At 44.2% G+C, this 17,247-nt stretch overlaps 1 protein-coding gene across 2 annotated transcripts in view; it reads left to right on the top strand.

Annotated features, from left to right (window-relative positions):
- Nucleotides 1–17,247, top strand: part of TTC24 (tetratricopeptide repeat domain 24) — a 639,301-nt gene that overhangs the window by 586,880 nt on the left and 35,174 nt on the right. For both annotated transcript variants that reach the window (XM_069607144.1, XM_069607145.1), the window contains one exon: nucleotides 1,298–1,346. In XM_069607144.1, coding sequence (XP_069463245.1) covers nucleotides 1,298–1,346 — 49 coding nt within the window. The remainder of the gene's footprint in view (nucleotides 1–1,297; nucleotides 1,347–17,247) is intronic.

Raw genomic sequence — 17,247 nt, 5'->3', positions numbered from 1 at the left:
TGTAAATGTATAAAAACAAACCACACTTGGTAAACTGAACTTTTATGTATATGAAAAATCGATGCAAAAAAACTTTTAAATGCATGACTACAAAATGCATGAACAGCTAAATAAATGAAAGCTGTACCTATTTTTAAACTTTGTCTGTATTATCAATTGATGGGTTGAGTACTACTACACACTAAAGAAATTTAAATGTGTGTTATATGACAGAACAAACTTCGGGTTTACAGCAATTAGAAAGTACACCACGGAAATTCAGTGGTCAGGACAATCTCCTTGTGTATCCCACTGCCTCCCACTAGCAGCAGTACACCTGTGGCCATGTCTAGGCCATGGTGGTGTGGTTGCTTCCACCCCTGTTAAATGGCGAGGAGCCACGTAATGATGAAATCACAAAGGTTCCATGTAATAATGTCCCTGCAAAAATGTCTCCTGACAAAAACCTGATACCATGACAAAAAGAATTTTGAAAGGTTGAAAGGCTGTGTACAACATCTATTGAAGATGCATGGTGCCAAAAAGAGTGTCAAGATGTGCTGGCAATGTGGCCAATTTGCATGATTAAAGGAAAAAGTGATATGTACAAACGTCACTGTCAGGTATTTAGTACTTAGTACCTAAGAGAGATGTTTGTGCATAGTGACCTTCAGAACATATAGACCCTTAGAATCGAAGGACCTTGGTCCCTGAAACTTGTCAGGGGCCGGGAAGCACATCTGACTGAAATGCTCACCCCTGAGCTCAGAAATTTCTATGTAAGTGTGGCAAAATAAAGTAAGAACTGGTGACCTATGTCACAAATGACAGTTTATTTTAAACCAAGAATAGGCAACTGTGGAGTAAGAAGACAATAGGGTCTACTTTTTCCTGGCATTTGTCCACTACCAGAGGCAAAGAGAGTGCTCCCTGAAGACATTATTAAGAGCGCGTGGGGTATGACCGGGGGTCCCGTCCGAACTCTTTCTGCTTCGGGGCAATTCCTCAGTAAATAGGCAGTTGCGAATTTCAGCCAGGAGTCACAGAAACAAAATTAGGTGAAGAATGGGAAACATGAGAGATCAACATTACACACTCTGATATTGTAAAGTGTGCATTTTAGGAACACAATCTTTAATAATTGTTTTGACATTGATGTTTTTAATGTAAAGTTAGGGAGACATTATATATACATCTATTCAGTCCTCGGATATTGGCAAATTGGAAGCCATAACTCATGTAGATACAGACACGCATTATATTACTTGTATATCGTGTGCCGGTCTAAACTTGTGCCCCATTTTCATGTTCTTTACAGGCAATCATGACTATGAGACACTCAAACTGCAAACGCTGGCCACTCAGAGGTACGTTTATCACAGAGCGTGAAGTAAACTTATATTCAGTGATTTGCAGCATCTTCTAAAATGTTTCCGTCTGCCCAGGTGACTTTCCATGCTGTTTTGTGAGCAGTAGGCAGAGGCAAGACCAACTTCACAGAAGCTGTACATTGTTAAATGACTCAAATCAAGCAGTCCCACTAAGTCAGTGCCTTGTCTGGGATTGCTCAAGGGAAGCCCTTATTTATATATTTTTATGTCCAGTTCGTGTACTCTGGATGACAACCCTTATATAACAACCCTCTCTTACAATCCCCCTGACCCCACTGAGCCAAGAAGTAAGTTTGTTTTGCAAATTAAAAGGTTTATTTGAAAATTAAACAATATATATATATATATATATATATATATCACTTTTATAATAAATTAATATTTGATATCACACTTGAGAATATGATGTTGATCAACAATGGATAATGTTATAGTGGTACACTCTTTTTAATGGCTTAGAAGTTGATATAGAGAGGATAAAGTAGCTGAGAATGCTCATATGGCTTCAAAGACAATGCAATGATGAATGAAATGCAGTACAGAAAATAAACTTGATATGATTTCAACCAAAACAATGTAATCACTTTTCCCCCTGGTAGCAATTCACCCCCCCCCCCTTTATGCAATGTAAAGAGATGGAAGGAAAGCACACAGTTCTCAGGAATGCAATCAAATATAATTCAGTTCCCCCCTTAGCAAGCTTAGAAGAAAACAGGTAGAAGTTTTAAACTCAGGCCCAAAATGGTTTGAATGTGATGACAATGAAGTGAGAAATGTGCTAAAATTGCTTTTATTTCCCTATAGGAGGTTCAGGGTAGGTGATAGATACTTGGAATGAGTTCAGGTCCGCGCTACAATGATTAATGAAGGATTATTAGGTTGGAAACAGATTTCAGGGATGCAAGAAAAGACAAACGGTTCCATAGATACGGACGATTTCGTGAAAGTAGATTCTCAAAAGAAAAGTCAAGCTCAGAATGACAGATGACAGTTTTCAGGTTTGAGATCACAGAAGGAACACAAGATTTCTAGGATGCAGTTCTCAATAGGTTAAAATAGTTTGAATTAGATTATTTTAAACTAAGAGATTGGGTTTTGCCCAGTTCTGGCGGTACTCACACTATATTTTGGACAGGAATGCGACTTTGCCACGGATCGGGTCAGGATTGGACTGCGGTTCCCTCGCCACGGACGGTCTCTGCCTGGTTCTGCTCACTGATATTCTGCCTTCTGGGTTTGTCAGGCACGGGTTCTGCTCACAGCGGTCTGGTCTGGGTACAGCTCTGCTTTCTGGTCTAGTCTGTGGTTCTGGATTCAGCACTGCTTTCTGGGTACTGGCACAGGGTACTAGCCAGAATCAGACAGCTCAGCCCGGCTGTCTGAATAGTTTGGTTTGGTTGCTAGGTTTTGAAGGCCTGCTGATAGGAGTTCAGCTGTTGGGTTCTAGAGTTCTTGGAGTTTTGTTCTGGAGTCAGGAGTCTCTGGATGTGAAGTCTGAAGTCTGGATGTGGAGTTGTCTGTCAAAATGCTCTGCAGAAAGTGAAAAAGAAACTCCTATCTGGCTTCCAGCAGCTCTTTTTATGTGTTTAGAAAGTGGGTGGGTCGGCTAATTCTGCATGCCCAACCCTCTCAAGATTTGATAGGCCAAAGGATTCTTTGGTCCCTTATTTGAGAAAGGATAGTGTGTCAGAGTGATGTCAGCCATTTACGATCTATTGAAGAAACGCCCCTTTGCTTTAACCTTAGAAATCATTTTTCATAACTACACATATTTCCCAGATACACAGTTGTTTGACATTATATGTAAATATTACAGATTACTTAAGGTCCATTCTGGCCCAACTCTGATCTTCCTGGGGGCTTGCATTCAAAAATGACAACTTATTTTCGTTTTTTAGTTGATTTACCAATATCGGACGTTTACCAAAAATGGCACACATGTACACCGCCTTTTTAACCATTTTCCATGAATTTACTAGGTCTCTAGCATAAACACAGTGTCTGTAATATCAATAAATAGCGGGGTTTTGCCTCAGAACATGGTACAAAGTTGAATCAAGTCTTGAATTGTAGGTACATTTCTTAGATTAAGGATCTCCAAATTGCACATTTTTGTAAGCTTAATACCATATTTTAGAAGTATTTAACTTAAACATATATTTGCTGCAATATGATTCCACAAAAGTGTCTGAGCCCACCCCCAGAAACTGGGAGTCAGGAATCACATGTCTCTTCTGTCAGGCAGAGCTCTGTTTACAGTCCACGCCCAAATTAACATACCCCATTCAATTGCAAGAGTTTATTGTGTCGGCTGAGGTAGGCAGGCCAGGGGGCCACTCTGCATTAGGTTAGCATATCCATGTGATCTCCTGGCTTCTTGTGTATAGTTCTGAGGTGAGAAGGTTTCCCAGCCTCTTGCAATGTTAATTGAATCAGCCTGTCTTCAGGGAACAGCAGGTGTTTCAAAAATGTTTAATTAACCAAAAAGGCTTTGAAGTTTCCAGCTGTCTCAGGAGGCTGATTAGCTTCTGAAGTAGCAGTTCTCCTGTCAGAGTTTAGACCGCTAGCGCCGGTTTGTGGACAAAGCTGGTACTGCACACCTATGATTTTAGCAACTTTTTGACATCAAGAAAATGAATTCCCAACAGCTCTGGGTTGCTTTTGGCAATCAGCCTTGCCATTCCCAATGGTTTCAGGCTACTGTGTGTGTAGCCCAATGGTGGTTTTAGGCAGTGCCCTCCTGTGCTCACAACATAGGCAAAAATGGGTGGCAGCCTATTCTTCATGTTTTCCCTGTACATTTTCTGGGGAGTTCTGGCCATCATGATGTTTTCAATGCCAGTAATGCACAGTTTTTGTGGTAGGGCTCGGTTGCATGGGTAAAACATCCCACAAGCCCCCCCTCTTGCAATGGCCATTCTGATCTTTCACTGATGGAACTCACAAGATCTGGGATGTTCGCCTCATCTTCTCCCGGTAGATGGCACAGTTCTGTATCTTTTCCTCCATCAGGTGGATCGATCGGTTCTCCTCGCCGGTCCTGATGGAACTATTGGGCGGTACCCCGGGCCCCTCGGATCTCTGCTCCCGGTCCCCGGATCATTCTCCTTGGTCAGTCTCCATGGTTTCATCTCTCCTAGGATGATAAAGCAAAAGCGGCAATACCTATTCGTAGACATTTCTCCCCCACTATTGATCTAGTGGGGCGGCATGTACATTTTATAAATCAAGAGACATTGCATTCTTATTTTGAAAAACAAGATATAATTCAAAGACAGTTGCATACAAGAATCATAATATTTTAGATACTATATGTGGGATATTTTAGGGTTGGAACTGAATTAATCTGGAGCGGCCCCCTCTGGGATTCCAGAGAATTCCTCCAGTTGTTGTAGAGTGTGCCTGGGATGGCAACACTTTAGCTGATTAATATGGACCCACTTGTCTTCCCCTTCTGCCGAACTACCTTTGGGGATGCGGATCTTGTAGGCTACTGGGGAGATCTTGTCTATAATTTCAAACAGTCCCTTCCATGTAGGCAAAAATGTTCGCTGTTTGGCCTGGTTTCTTTGGAAATTGTATAGATAAACCCGGTCTCCCACATTATATTCCTTCCTGGTGGTCTTCAGGTCATAGTGGGTCTTCATGCTATCAGCTGATCTTTCTAGATTCCGCTGAGCATAGGCAAAAGCATGTTGGAGGTGTTTCCTTAAATTCTCCACATACTCATGAGTTGTGGAGGCGTTTATCAATGTCTGCTCTTGGGTCCTGTAGAGCAAATGCTGAGGAAGCACCATCTTGCGTCCAGTCATCAGCTCAAACAGTGACATTTTAGTTGCAGATGAAGGGGTAGATCTGATGGCCATTAGGACCAGAGGTAATCGGATATCCCAACTTGGCCCAGAATCTGCCACAAACTCTTTTAATATGCTCAAAATGGTTCGGTTGTATCTCTCTACTGCTCCAGAAGAAGCTGGCCAGTAAGCAATATGTAGCTTCCTTTTGACCCCCAGTATCTCCCACATCTTTGTCATTACCTCGCTGGTGAAATGGCTACCTCTGTCTGACTCAATCCTTTGAGGTAGACCAAAACGGGAAAAGGCGTGGTTAATCATCAGGGCAGCTGCTGTTTCTGCCTTGCAGTTTGGGGCCGGTAGACATTCCACCCACTTGGTAAACAAGCATGTGACGGTCAACATTTACTTGTTTCCTCTAGATGAGCGAATTACAGGGACTACGAAGTCGATTTGCAAATCTGACCATGGCAGTGTCATCCCCCTCTTTTGGAGAGGTGCACGGTGTGTGAGGGATGATGGCTGAAATTGTGCACACACCAGACACCCCTTCAAGTATTGGTCGAAAGTCCTGTCCAATTTGTGGCCAGTATGCAACCTCTCTTAAGATCTCAAGTGTTGTGTGAAACCCCCTATGACTGGCTGTGGCCGCATCATGGGCGTGACTTAACATCAGGCTTCGGAATGAGGTAGGGACCACCCACTGATCATGGCCATTTTAGGATTTCCTTACCAACAAACCGTCTTGGATTCGGAACATCTATGGACATTTCATCAACACTCTAAGGTCCTCCTTCCCAATGTAACCGGTATCCGTCAGGGGAAAGTTCTCAGGGTCCTCAATGTGTTGGTAAAACGTACCAATTATTGTATCCCCCTTTTGAGCCGTAATTAAATCAGCATCAGGGGTCTCCTTACTCCATTGTGCAGTTGAAAGATCATTTTGAGCATTTGTCTGGGACCTAGTGATAGCAGTGACCTGGATTTCCCCCATCAGGGACTCTATTTCTATTAGATCCCCTTGGATGGCCCCGGTTTTGGCCAGCTGATCAGCTAAGTCATTTCCAGTTTTGTCTGGTCCCTCTACTTTGGAATGACCCTTGATCTTTTTCCAGTAGATGGTCATCCCATTCGATGTGACCAGATCATCAATATTTTGGATCAACTTCCCATTTTTCAAGGGTTTGTTGTTAGCACATAGCATGCCTCTGGTTTTCCAATTAACCAGGTGCTCCACGAACCCGTTCCGTACATAATCTGAATCTGTGATTATGACCAGTTTGTGGAGTTGATGTTGGACAGCAGTGAGGATGGCTTGATGTACAGCCATCAACTCTGCTACCTGACTACTTCGGGGACCAATTTTGTACCCAGCGGAGGGTTCTGGGGACTCATTCACCCATGCATTCCCTATGCCGGCCACCAGTTCTTTCTCCCCGTTGTTGTCAACATGGTAAGAGCATCCATCCACATAGACAGTGGGCATTCCCTCACACTTGTCTTCTTCAAAGACTTTGTGGGGGAGAATTAAGGTATACCTCCATGTTGTCCTTGATTTTTAAACTTTCGTCCTCGAGACAGTTTTCTCTGGCACAATCATGCAAGTCAGCCAGACCTTGCGCGAGGGGACTCTTCTTGGTTTGGCCATATCTGACCTCCACAGGAAAGCCTTGCATTGACAGAATCCAGGAAGTAATTCGGGAATTACTCACATTTCCGGCCCGGATTCTGTCACTTTGGAGATATTGTAGAGGCTGGTGTAGAGTCTCCACTATGATGTGTTCCCCCTGGATGAACGGGCGGTAATTCTTCAATGCCCATACCGTTGCCAGGAGTGCCTTTTCACAATCGTTGAATTTTTCCTCCACAGAGGATAAAGTTTTGCTCGCATAGGAGATTACTTTATTGACCTTGTCATGCTTTTGGTATAATACTGCCGTCAAGCACGTATTAGAGAACCCTGTCTCCAGGAAGAACTCCTTGTTTCTGACAGGGTAAGCTAGGCAAGGCGCTTGTGAGAGGCTTCTTTTGAGTTGTCTTACTGCCTCAGATTGTTTTGGACCCCATTCCCACTTGACCCCCCCTTCAAAAGATGAATCAGGGGTCTGGTGATCTCTGCGTAGCCCTCAATGAACTTTCTGCTGTAATTAGTCAGTCCAAGGAGGCTCCTTAGTTCGCGCAGAGTTGTGGGATCCTTCAGTTTCTGAAGTGCTTCCACTTTCTTTTCTTGGGGACAGAGACCCTGAGGAGTAATCTCATGCCCCATGCCCCAAGAAATTAACACGGGTTCTACACCACTGTGCTTTCTGAAAGGAAAGTTTTGCTCCGGCGGCCCTCAACTGTGTCAGAACATAACTGATCTCCGCTATGTGTTCTTCCACAGATGAACTTTTGATGAGGACATCATCTACATAAGCCAGGTTACCCAGGTCGGGCATGGCCTTATGTAGGAAAATGTTGAATTCATTGCAGGAGTTGAGGTATCCGAAGGGAGTTCGGGTCCATGTGTACTGCTGGCCCCTAAAGGTAAAAGCCAGTTTGTATTGGTCCTCCCTACTGACAGGCACATTCCAGTATCCATTGGTCAGGTCTATTGCAGTGAATACCTGTGACACCTGAATCTGGGCCAGCCCTTGGTCAATGTAGGGCAGAGGCCATCGGGAAGTATGGACCCGTTTGTCGAGCTCCCTAAGGTGGGCACAGAGTCTCCACTGGCCATTTAGCTTCAATATTTCCAGCACCGGATTATTGAAGGTGCTGTGTACTGGACGGATTATTCCCCGGGACTCAAGGTTCTTAATTATTTCAGTAAGGGACTCCATTGATGCGAGAGGCAAGCGATATTGCTTCACAAACACTGGAGTCATGCCAGGGTCCGTGGGAATTGTTGTTGTGTGGATGTCGGTGCGACCACAGTCATATGAGTCTACCGCAAAGAGATCTTGGAAATCCAAGAAAACTTGTTTCAACTTTTGCTTCTGTTCCAGAGTCACGCAGGCATCAGCTAGGTTGACTCTCTCTTCCACCATCTGCCTGAAGCCTGGAAAGACTTCTGGTTTTGCTATCTCAGCGGCCTCCTGTTATTGCGTTCTTTGTATAATTTGGCCCCAGTAGTCCTTTTCCCTGGGGCACATCGCATGTGTGCACCCGAGATAGGAGGAATGTGAGCCTGTCATTTTTTTGGTGGTGTTTAAAAATGTATGGACATTCTTAAAACAATTGATTTTGTGCCCGTTATTGAAAGGTATTGATGAGGCCTGCTAACAGGCCATATCCAACTCTTGGTCTGAGAATTTGATATTCAACATATTTTTCCATCGGGGCATGCTTTATCTGTTTTATATCCTTCCAAACGTTGAAACTCACCCATTAGCTAATCCCCAAGCCATACCCTGCACTCTAGCTTTTGACTCGGTCTTCAGAGGCCCAGAACACCTTGTATGGCCCTCGATCTAAGTCTAAGAAGCTTGAGTAGTGATGTATGTGTATATCAGAAGCCTCTCTGTGGGCTTGTGGCGTTTTTTGCACAAGACCGGAAGAGTACTGGGCAACCCTCCAGACCATCGTTTTTCAGCCTGCCAAGCCATTACAGAAGGGGAAACACCATATACAAATCAGGCTTGGTCCTACCCCAAAAGGGGCAGTCCAGCAAAAACTGCTAGGTCACATCCCTTCTGCACAAGACCACAAGCATCCCCAGACATGTTTCAGCCTTGTTGGGCGTCATCAGTGAGGGGTAGCTTGGGTCTCGAGGCCCGGCAGACTCGGGACCCACGTCTGGGCATGCCCTTCCCACTCAGGGTGACTTTATCAAAACAGAAAGGTGATGGCTGGAAGGTTTTGAATTAATCATAACCACGGGCAAAGCTCTGGGCAACCCTCCAGACCATTGTTGTTCAGCCTGCCAAGCCATTACAGAAGGGGAAAAACCATATGCAAATCAGGCTTGGTCCTACCCCAAAAGGGTCAATCCAGCCCGAACTGCTAGGTCACATCCCTTCTGCACGAGACCACGAGCATCCCCAGACATGTTTCAGCCTTGTTGGGCGTCATCAGTGAGGAGTAGCTTGGGTCTCTAGGCCCTGCAGACTAGGGACCCACGTCTGGGCATACCCGTCCCACTCGGGGTGACTTTAGCAAAACAGAAAGGTGATGGCTGGAAGGTTTTGAATTAATCATAACCACGGGCAAAGCTCTGGGCAACCCTCCAGACCATCGTTTTTCAGCCTGCCAAGCCATTACAGAAGGGGAAAAACCATATGCAAATCAGGCTTGGTCCTACCTCAAAAGGGGCAGTCCAGCCCAAACTGCTAGGTCACATCGCTTCTGCACAAGACCACAAGCATCCCCAGACATGTTTCAGCCTTGTTGGGCGTCATCAGTGAGGAGTAGCTTGGTTCTCGAGGCCCGGCAGACTCGGGACCCACGTCTGGGCATACCCGTCCCACTCGGGGTGACTTTAGCAAAACAGAAAGGTGATGGCTGGAAGGTTTTGAATTAATCATAACCACGGGCAAAGCTCTGGGCAACCCTCCAGACCATTGTTTTTCAGCCTGCCAAGCCATTACAGAAGGGGAAAAACCATATGCAAATCAGGCTTGGTCCTACCCCAAAAGGGGCAGTCCTGCCCGAACTGCTAGGTCACATCCCTTCTGCACGAGACCACATCATACCATATCATATCCATGCCTGCTAAATGATGGTGACCAATGCTAAAGCGTTGAATGTGATGCTGAGGCCTTTACAGTAACAAGTTTGATTAAATGGGATGTGATTATGTATTGCTACCCATTCCTGAGCTCATTCAATAGTACTCGGGTGAAGATTTGAGCCAGGGCGTCTAACATCTCCAATAAGCAGTAATTTTGTGGATCGACGTGGCTTCCCTTGTTTAATGCAGTAACAAGTATGCAGTCCCGCCATGAAGATGCGATAGATTGAGTCATAGCGATCCATTGAAATAACCAGTATAAAGCAGTCACCCAGAGTTGTGGATCCGTCTTAATCAGTGAGCTACAGATCTCATACGGGCTAGGCGCCCTGGAGGACTTACTGCCCATGATTAAACTACAGATGTCGTTAGGGCTTTTCGAAAAATACCAACCAGTAGATATCTTAACTGCCTTAAGCTGCACCACCTCGCCCCCCCACCTCCCTCCAAGATACTGTTGTACATGTGTGACCCAAACCTGTTCCGGAACACCATTAATATCTCTATTCATGGATTTATTACCATTTATGATCTTCCAGAACATAGTAGTTTCATTAGTGAGGGACGAGTGCAGAAGGGCCCTCCAGCGAGTCCATTCAAGCTGATAGCTGTGCCTTCTAAGCCATTTTTTAAAATTATTTTTTATGTTTTTTGCCTGATGGGTGTTTCAACCGAGTTAGATATTAAATTGGCTATATCGTGTAGCTCTTTTCGCAAAGGCCCTTTTCTTAAATTTGATCTGTTTATCAAAGCTGTGCTGGTGGTCTTAGGGCCAGTACCAGTACGGGAATAGATAGAATGTTCACCAAGAAAGCGTCATAGTCAGTAATAGCTGGCTTAGCGGAGGCTAACGTACGATTAACCTCCACAGTCATACTGGCTCTAATATAATCACCAAGAGAGGCCTGAATCATAAGTGACACTTCACTTAGATTGCTGTGACTCCAAGAAATTCAGTTAAGTGAGGAGTTAATGTTTAGATTCACAGATTGAAGAAAGCTTTTAGGATGGCTGTGCAAGTTGAGACAAGCAACAAGGGAATAATGATCACTTTCCTCACGTTGGACGACACACATATCAGTTATCAGAGTAGATGAATTTGCAGCAGAAATGTAGTCTAATATGCTACAGTTATTCCTATTCAGTAAATTGGGTGAGGGCGGGGGTCAGAGGGATAAGCACCAATAACCATGGTAAATCCTATAGAATAAAGTAAACTGGCCCAGTTAACCCCATGCTTGCAGGCCTGGCCAAGAATACCACCCTGGATGGGAGAGGAGAAATGCTCCAGTTCCCACTCCCTGGGATGTACGTCTGTCGGGATCCTGGAATTAAAATCTCCACAGACCAAGGTGGGGGTGACTCAATTTAGAGTATGAAAAAGTTCTTCAACTTCCTTAATTAACACATCATGGCTACTCTTATACGGAGGATCGTAGATCTTTCACTCCAGTATTAAACAAATCCAAAGGAAACGAGATTCTGCCAATGAGGACATTAGCTGCTGCACAAGGAAGTACCATCAAACACAAGTTTTTTTTTTACTCCCAAAAACAGTCCACCCTTTGTGCATCCTCGAGGTCCCTGAGTGGCTGGTAAACAAAGTATATGCCACCCATCAATTATTGGGGGTTTCGTAAGCCATGTATCCTTGAGTACTAAAATGGAAAAATGATCAATGTGCTCCAATTGATTGCCCATGATTTAATCGAATCCGAAATGTCAGAGGGAGAAAAAACTGAAAGTCATTTGAACAAAATTACTTTTGATGTTCTCCCCCTCTGTACACTTCTGGTCACCCACTCCCCCACACCCCCGAACACCTTTACTTAACTTTTGGTGGCACAGTTTGCTGTGTGCCGCCGACTCCTCCATCCCTCTGCAACACCGGTTCCCTTCACTTACGTGCATGGGAACCGGCACTACAGGGTCCTATTTTTTGGGAAATGTTGTTTTGCAAGCAGGGACACCCCCACCACCCCTGATGCCATTATAGCGGACAGGGGTGCAGGGGACACCCCCACAAAACCTGCTTTCCTTGTTAGCTATAATGGTCACAAATGGTAGAATTGTAGAACATTTTCGGCTGCACGAAATTTTGGTACAGCCAATTTCGATCAATTCTACCATTGTTTTTTTTCATTCTTTTATACGGATACCACTCCAATAAGCCGTCTTGTTCAAATAAGTGAAGATGGCCTCAAATATTCCAATTTAGGAGCAAAAAGGGGAAGCAAGAGTCACCATTAGGGACACAATTTACCCCTCTGTACAACCATTTCAGCCAACGATTCCCAATGGGACTCCTCCCCATTCACCCCACCCCCTATCATGGTCAAAACAGTAGTTGGCAATTCACATGCATAGCTTATACCCTTATGTTTGCCTGTGATAGAGGTTTGCAGGGGGTTGGGAAGCAGGGAATGCCGGCCACCTTTTATCATCTGGCCCACCAAACCTTTAGTCCAGAACATCGTCCACCTCAATGACTGAACATGCGTAACCCAGTCTGTTAAGGGACATGCAGTGATCCATAATATAAGCAAGAGTGCTATCAGCAAAAAAGTGTACAATTGAAGTAGCGTATGTAACAGTTTCACGAATGTCCACAATCTTAATGTCACTTCTTAGAAGAAAACGTAAAGGAATAATACTGTGGAGCAGCTCTGGGAACCATGTCCGATTTAGAAAGAATCTGCTGCCATCACAGAACAAACTTTGTATTTGTAGTGCCTTTACTTTGTCGGTACACGCAGAGGCCTCAGGAGTGGGCTCAACGGGTGACGCAGTACTGGAACCAAGGCATTCCTAGTAATACTAGTAATTCCTAGTAATACGCCCCACTTCCACCAGAGCAGAAACGACTTGATTGACAAATAGCCCCTTTAGGTTGTATATCGTCTCTTGCTCAGCATCGATCACTTTGCTGGCAAAGGCAATGATTTCCCAGTAGCAACTTTGGCGTTGGTGAGCAGGGTCAATTTAGTAGAGGCAAGTACAATCACATTCTCCACCTCTGGTGACACTATTGTTGCACAGTCGGTCAAATGAAGACCCTTCTGTAATTGACCCTGGTGGTTTGCTTCTAAATTATTGCTTCGGGCAATAGACTTAACAGGAACATCCTGGCTATTTGCCTTGAGTGGGAGTGTCGTCTTTCTTTTCTTTTTTGTCGCATGTTCCTCGTACATGTCTGCTTGTTTGATGACTTTCCTCTTCTTCCATTTATACCAAGCTGCAGAGGCTTGATCTGCCCCCATCGCCATTACAGCTCAAAGGAATAGTATTAGCATTCATCCGACCTGACAGCAGTTCCATTGGAGTGGTGCTAGTTACATGAATTGAAGCCAAACTGTTCGCATGTGCTTTGGTAGTGTTAGTAAGCAAATACAAGGTGCTTGTTTATTTGGCAATTAAGGGGCCATGGTGTTCTAACTTAGCCGCAATGTCATCACATTTTATTACAAGCTCAGTGAGCAAGCTTTCAAGATTGTTAAACATGGAAGCAGATGAGCTGTTTACATCAGCCTTTTGGAAGGTGTTATTTAGATTATCAAGTGGCTCCTCATCAAGCAGTGTTATTTAATGAGCCTGAGATGATAACCCTATACCCGCGGAATGAACCTCCACCCCAGCCACCCTAACTGCTGCTTTGATCTCTATCAAGCGAAGTGGCAACATTTCCTTACTTAAGGGGGAACAAATGGAAATAATAGTAGTCTCCGGCACAGTCTCAGCAGCCGATATCAAACCACCCGCTGCCACCGAGCCGAGAAAAAGAATTATCAGAGGCATGCCTGACACAGGTGAGCTGCCGATTACTGCAGAGGACTCCACACGCTGTGTCTGGTTAGTTGTGGTCAACACCTTAACCGACCTGATGCAGGGTAATGAAGCTGAGAGCTCCTCTACTATGTCGCTTCAGAAGTCGGGAGGGTAACTCTGTCAGTAGAGCAAGTGTCACGTTTAGTGAAAAAAATCCGTGATTTTCGTATCGGGCAAGGTGCCCCTAATGGAGTCTCCCAGGTTTAAGGTTCTTTGAGGGCTAGCCCTAGGCGTTCTCCGAATATATTTTATGGGAGCAGAGCATAATGATTCACCTTCTGCCGAAGCAAAGACTTCATCATCACGCTCAGTGGAACCAGTTCTTATAGCTGAAATCTCCTCTACTTCATCAATACTGGAGACAAGCAAAATCTGTGGTTGACTATCCATACGTCCTCACTTTGCAACAGCAATCCGCTTTGATGCTTGCCCAGTGGTTGCTCCAAGGACCCGTTGTTTCAGTGTTTTTGCAGCCGGAGATATACAATGGGACAAAAAAAACAACCATAGGTGTCTCAGAAGCCCTGCAATTACTTTTTTTCCCGAGGCCCCAGGGTGCTCAAAGAGGCACCCAAATCGTTAAGTGAGGGAAAAGTTAATTATGCACCCCTCATTTTCCCCTGTTTTCCCTCAGAGCCACCTCCCACTCTGCAGAACAGAGATAATATACATAAAATGAATAGATCTCAATCAGTGCACACCTAATCAAACTATAGAATGTCTACAACTACATCAATTGTTTAGTACATATATGGGTGCAGGGGAGGAATACCAGCCCTGACACCAAGCCGTAACAAAATATGAAACTTGTACTGTCCAATCTACGGACACCCCCATCCCCTGCACACCTTAGTGCTGATATATCAGCCAAATAAATAGTCCCAATTAGCAAAATTAGGGCCAATACAATAAATATCCAATTATAACAATTCCATTCACAGCTTCCAATCTTCTTTATTCATTATTATTTTAGTGCTCAAATAACAGCAAGGGGTACTCAACGCATTTCGGGGATGTATTCCCCTTCTTCAGGAGCAAAGAACTGCATATAAAAACACAGACAGACGCAATTTCTTAAACTTGACTTTGCATTAGAGCCATAAAAGAACACTTTTTTACAAATACATTGCATTTAATTAAATTTAAGTGCATATCCATTTCCCTGATGACATAAATAAAACATACAAGCTTAAAATGTATATTTCATATTACAATTAACAGATACAAGTACAACAGAGAAGGGAATAAAAAACTAAGACCACAAATCGATTTCCATTCAGCATTTTTGGAGTTTACAATGTTATACTCCAGTAGATCGATGTTACATGGGAGGAGAGATGCTAAATAAGGGTTATAGACCTCAGGCACTCACAGCCCCCCTAGATATACATTGTCCCGAGTGGACACCCTTTACTCAAGTCAACCTTAAAGTGCTTTAATAGGAACAGATCAGTGAACACCACTTCCTGTGCACCTATTTCTCCTGTTTTGGTGTTACCTACCAAGCCTTGTGGATGAATTTAGCCACCTTAAATACCCTTTCTGGATCACTGGCTGTTTTACAGAGCTCCAGTGCATCGGTAGTTGTCCGCACTCTGACTGATCTTAGGGAATTAAGTATAGCTTCCTGAGTCCCTGCGTAATCGGGCAGAGGAACATAAAGTGGTCAACTGTTTCATCTGTTACTTTGCACATGGGCACTTGCTCGTGTTTCCTACCTTCCATGTTGCTGTAAATGTTGCCACCTTCAATGTGCCTAATCTAAAATGAACAAAGAGGGTGCGAGCAAACGGGGAGTTGATCCAATCCAGATACCTTTCAAAGCCAAGTTCGGCCTTCATACGAACATAGTCTGGGGCTAGCCTTAGGTTCCTGCAGGCTCTTATAATCACAGCCTCTGGATGAATCCTCATTTTTTTTTTACTTTCTTTATTGGAACACTTGGCAGCACACGACACAACTCAAAACATAAGAGGGCACCCAAACAAATATGACATCAGGGTTTCATCAATAAGATCTAAATATAAGCATCACAATATGCAGAGACATAAGATACGCATATATAGCGGGGGTGTTTTGCATCTGTTTGGCCCTAAGGAGAAAACACTAACACTTACGTCTTCCCGGCGCCACTCGCAGAAAATAAGTAATTGGACTTAGACTAGCAGAAGAAACACACATACATCATATAAGGTTATAAAACGGCTCACTATAGGCCCTTTATTTCTACCATATAACTATACAAACACCATATATATATATATATATATATATATATATATATATATATATATAGATTACAATATAGGTAACTTCACCGTTAGGAAGGAAGCAGAAGAAAACTTCATCTTGGCTACCAGCAACACTGCTTAGTCCCTCAGTATGTAGGCAAAGAGATCACTACGTCCAACGGGGTCTGAAGCGGAGCATCCTCCCTTTCAGCGAGACCGCATCACCCGGGGTTTCAACATCCAACTAACTCTCTGTGTAATGCCCTCTCCTTTATGGGGGCATTCCCCCGCCCTTCCCAATTGCATTCTGCTCTCGGCCGAAAAATCCAGTTATAAGTGGAGAAAAAAAACCCAGCGCCCCTCTCTCTCGCATGCATTCCCAGACCCCTTATCATGCACCTGCAGTGCGCTCCGACTCCCCTTCTGTATTCGTCCTTCAATGGACAATATAATAACTATTCTCCGCAGTTAGTCCGCTTGCATAATATTTTCCTGCCCTTGCTCTGTTTTCCCTGCTACTTGCTCATTCTGTGAAGCCCGCAGAAACGCAGACTTATTAGTGTAATGGGAGAAGATTGTTCAAAACGGCTCCGCATCAACGCCATGTTATTCTGGCTTGCATTTTTTGCACTAGCATTACAGGGGGTGGGTTCATGCTGTTCTTGTAGTGGGGGTTCAGTATCAGGACAGTTCACAATGGTTGGGGTGACAAAGGTGCATCCAAACCTGTTATTGTGCCACAAAGGTATAGTTTAAGTGGATACCAAATGTCTCGTGGTCGGGACTCAGTTGGTTGCATGCGGGACCACTGGTCTTCCATATCATTGTCCCATATTACGTCCTTTAACCAGTGATCTTTGTTGCGCGGATGCACACTCGTCCATCGCAGAAGAACACAGCGCTTGGCTAACGGGAGGCACAGGTGTACAAATGTACACATATTTCCCAGTGGTGGGTCAGAAATATGAAACAGAGTAATGGTAGTGGGTTAACAGCCTTGCCAGTCATTTCCGAGAGAATGGTGCATACATCACCCCAAAAGGTTATGAGTTGTGGACAATCCCACATCACATGAAAGTATTTGGCATGCGTGAAATTACAACGTGGGCACGCCCCATACCCCTCATTGGAAAACATATGCAATCTATACGTAGTGGTATGGTACTGGTGCAGAGCTTTAAGTTGTATCAGTTGAAATCGGGAATTATATGACACTTTGCTTGTCTGTGCACACGTCAGACCATAGGTCATCAGTGACATCTAGTTGGAGATCTTCGGCCCATTTAGCTTGTGCATTGAGGCATATCATTCTTGAG

The sequence above is a fragment of the Ambystoma mexicanum genome, chromosome 1p, assembly GCF_040938575.1.
Source record: "Ambystoma mexicanum isolate Mex_15411 chromosome 1p, UKY_AmexF1_1, whole genome shotgun sequence".
Taxonomy (NCBI): Eukaryota; Metazoa; Chordata; class Amphibia; order Caudata; family Ambystomatidae; genus Ambystoma; species Ambystoma mexicanum.
This window is presented reverse-complemented; position numbering and strand designations above follow the sequence as displayed.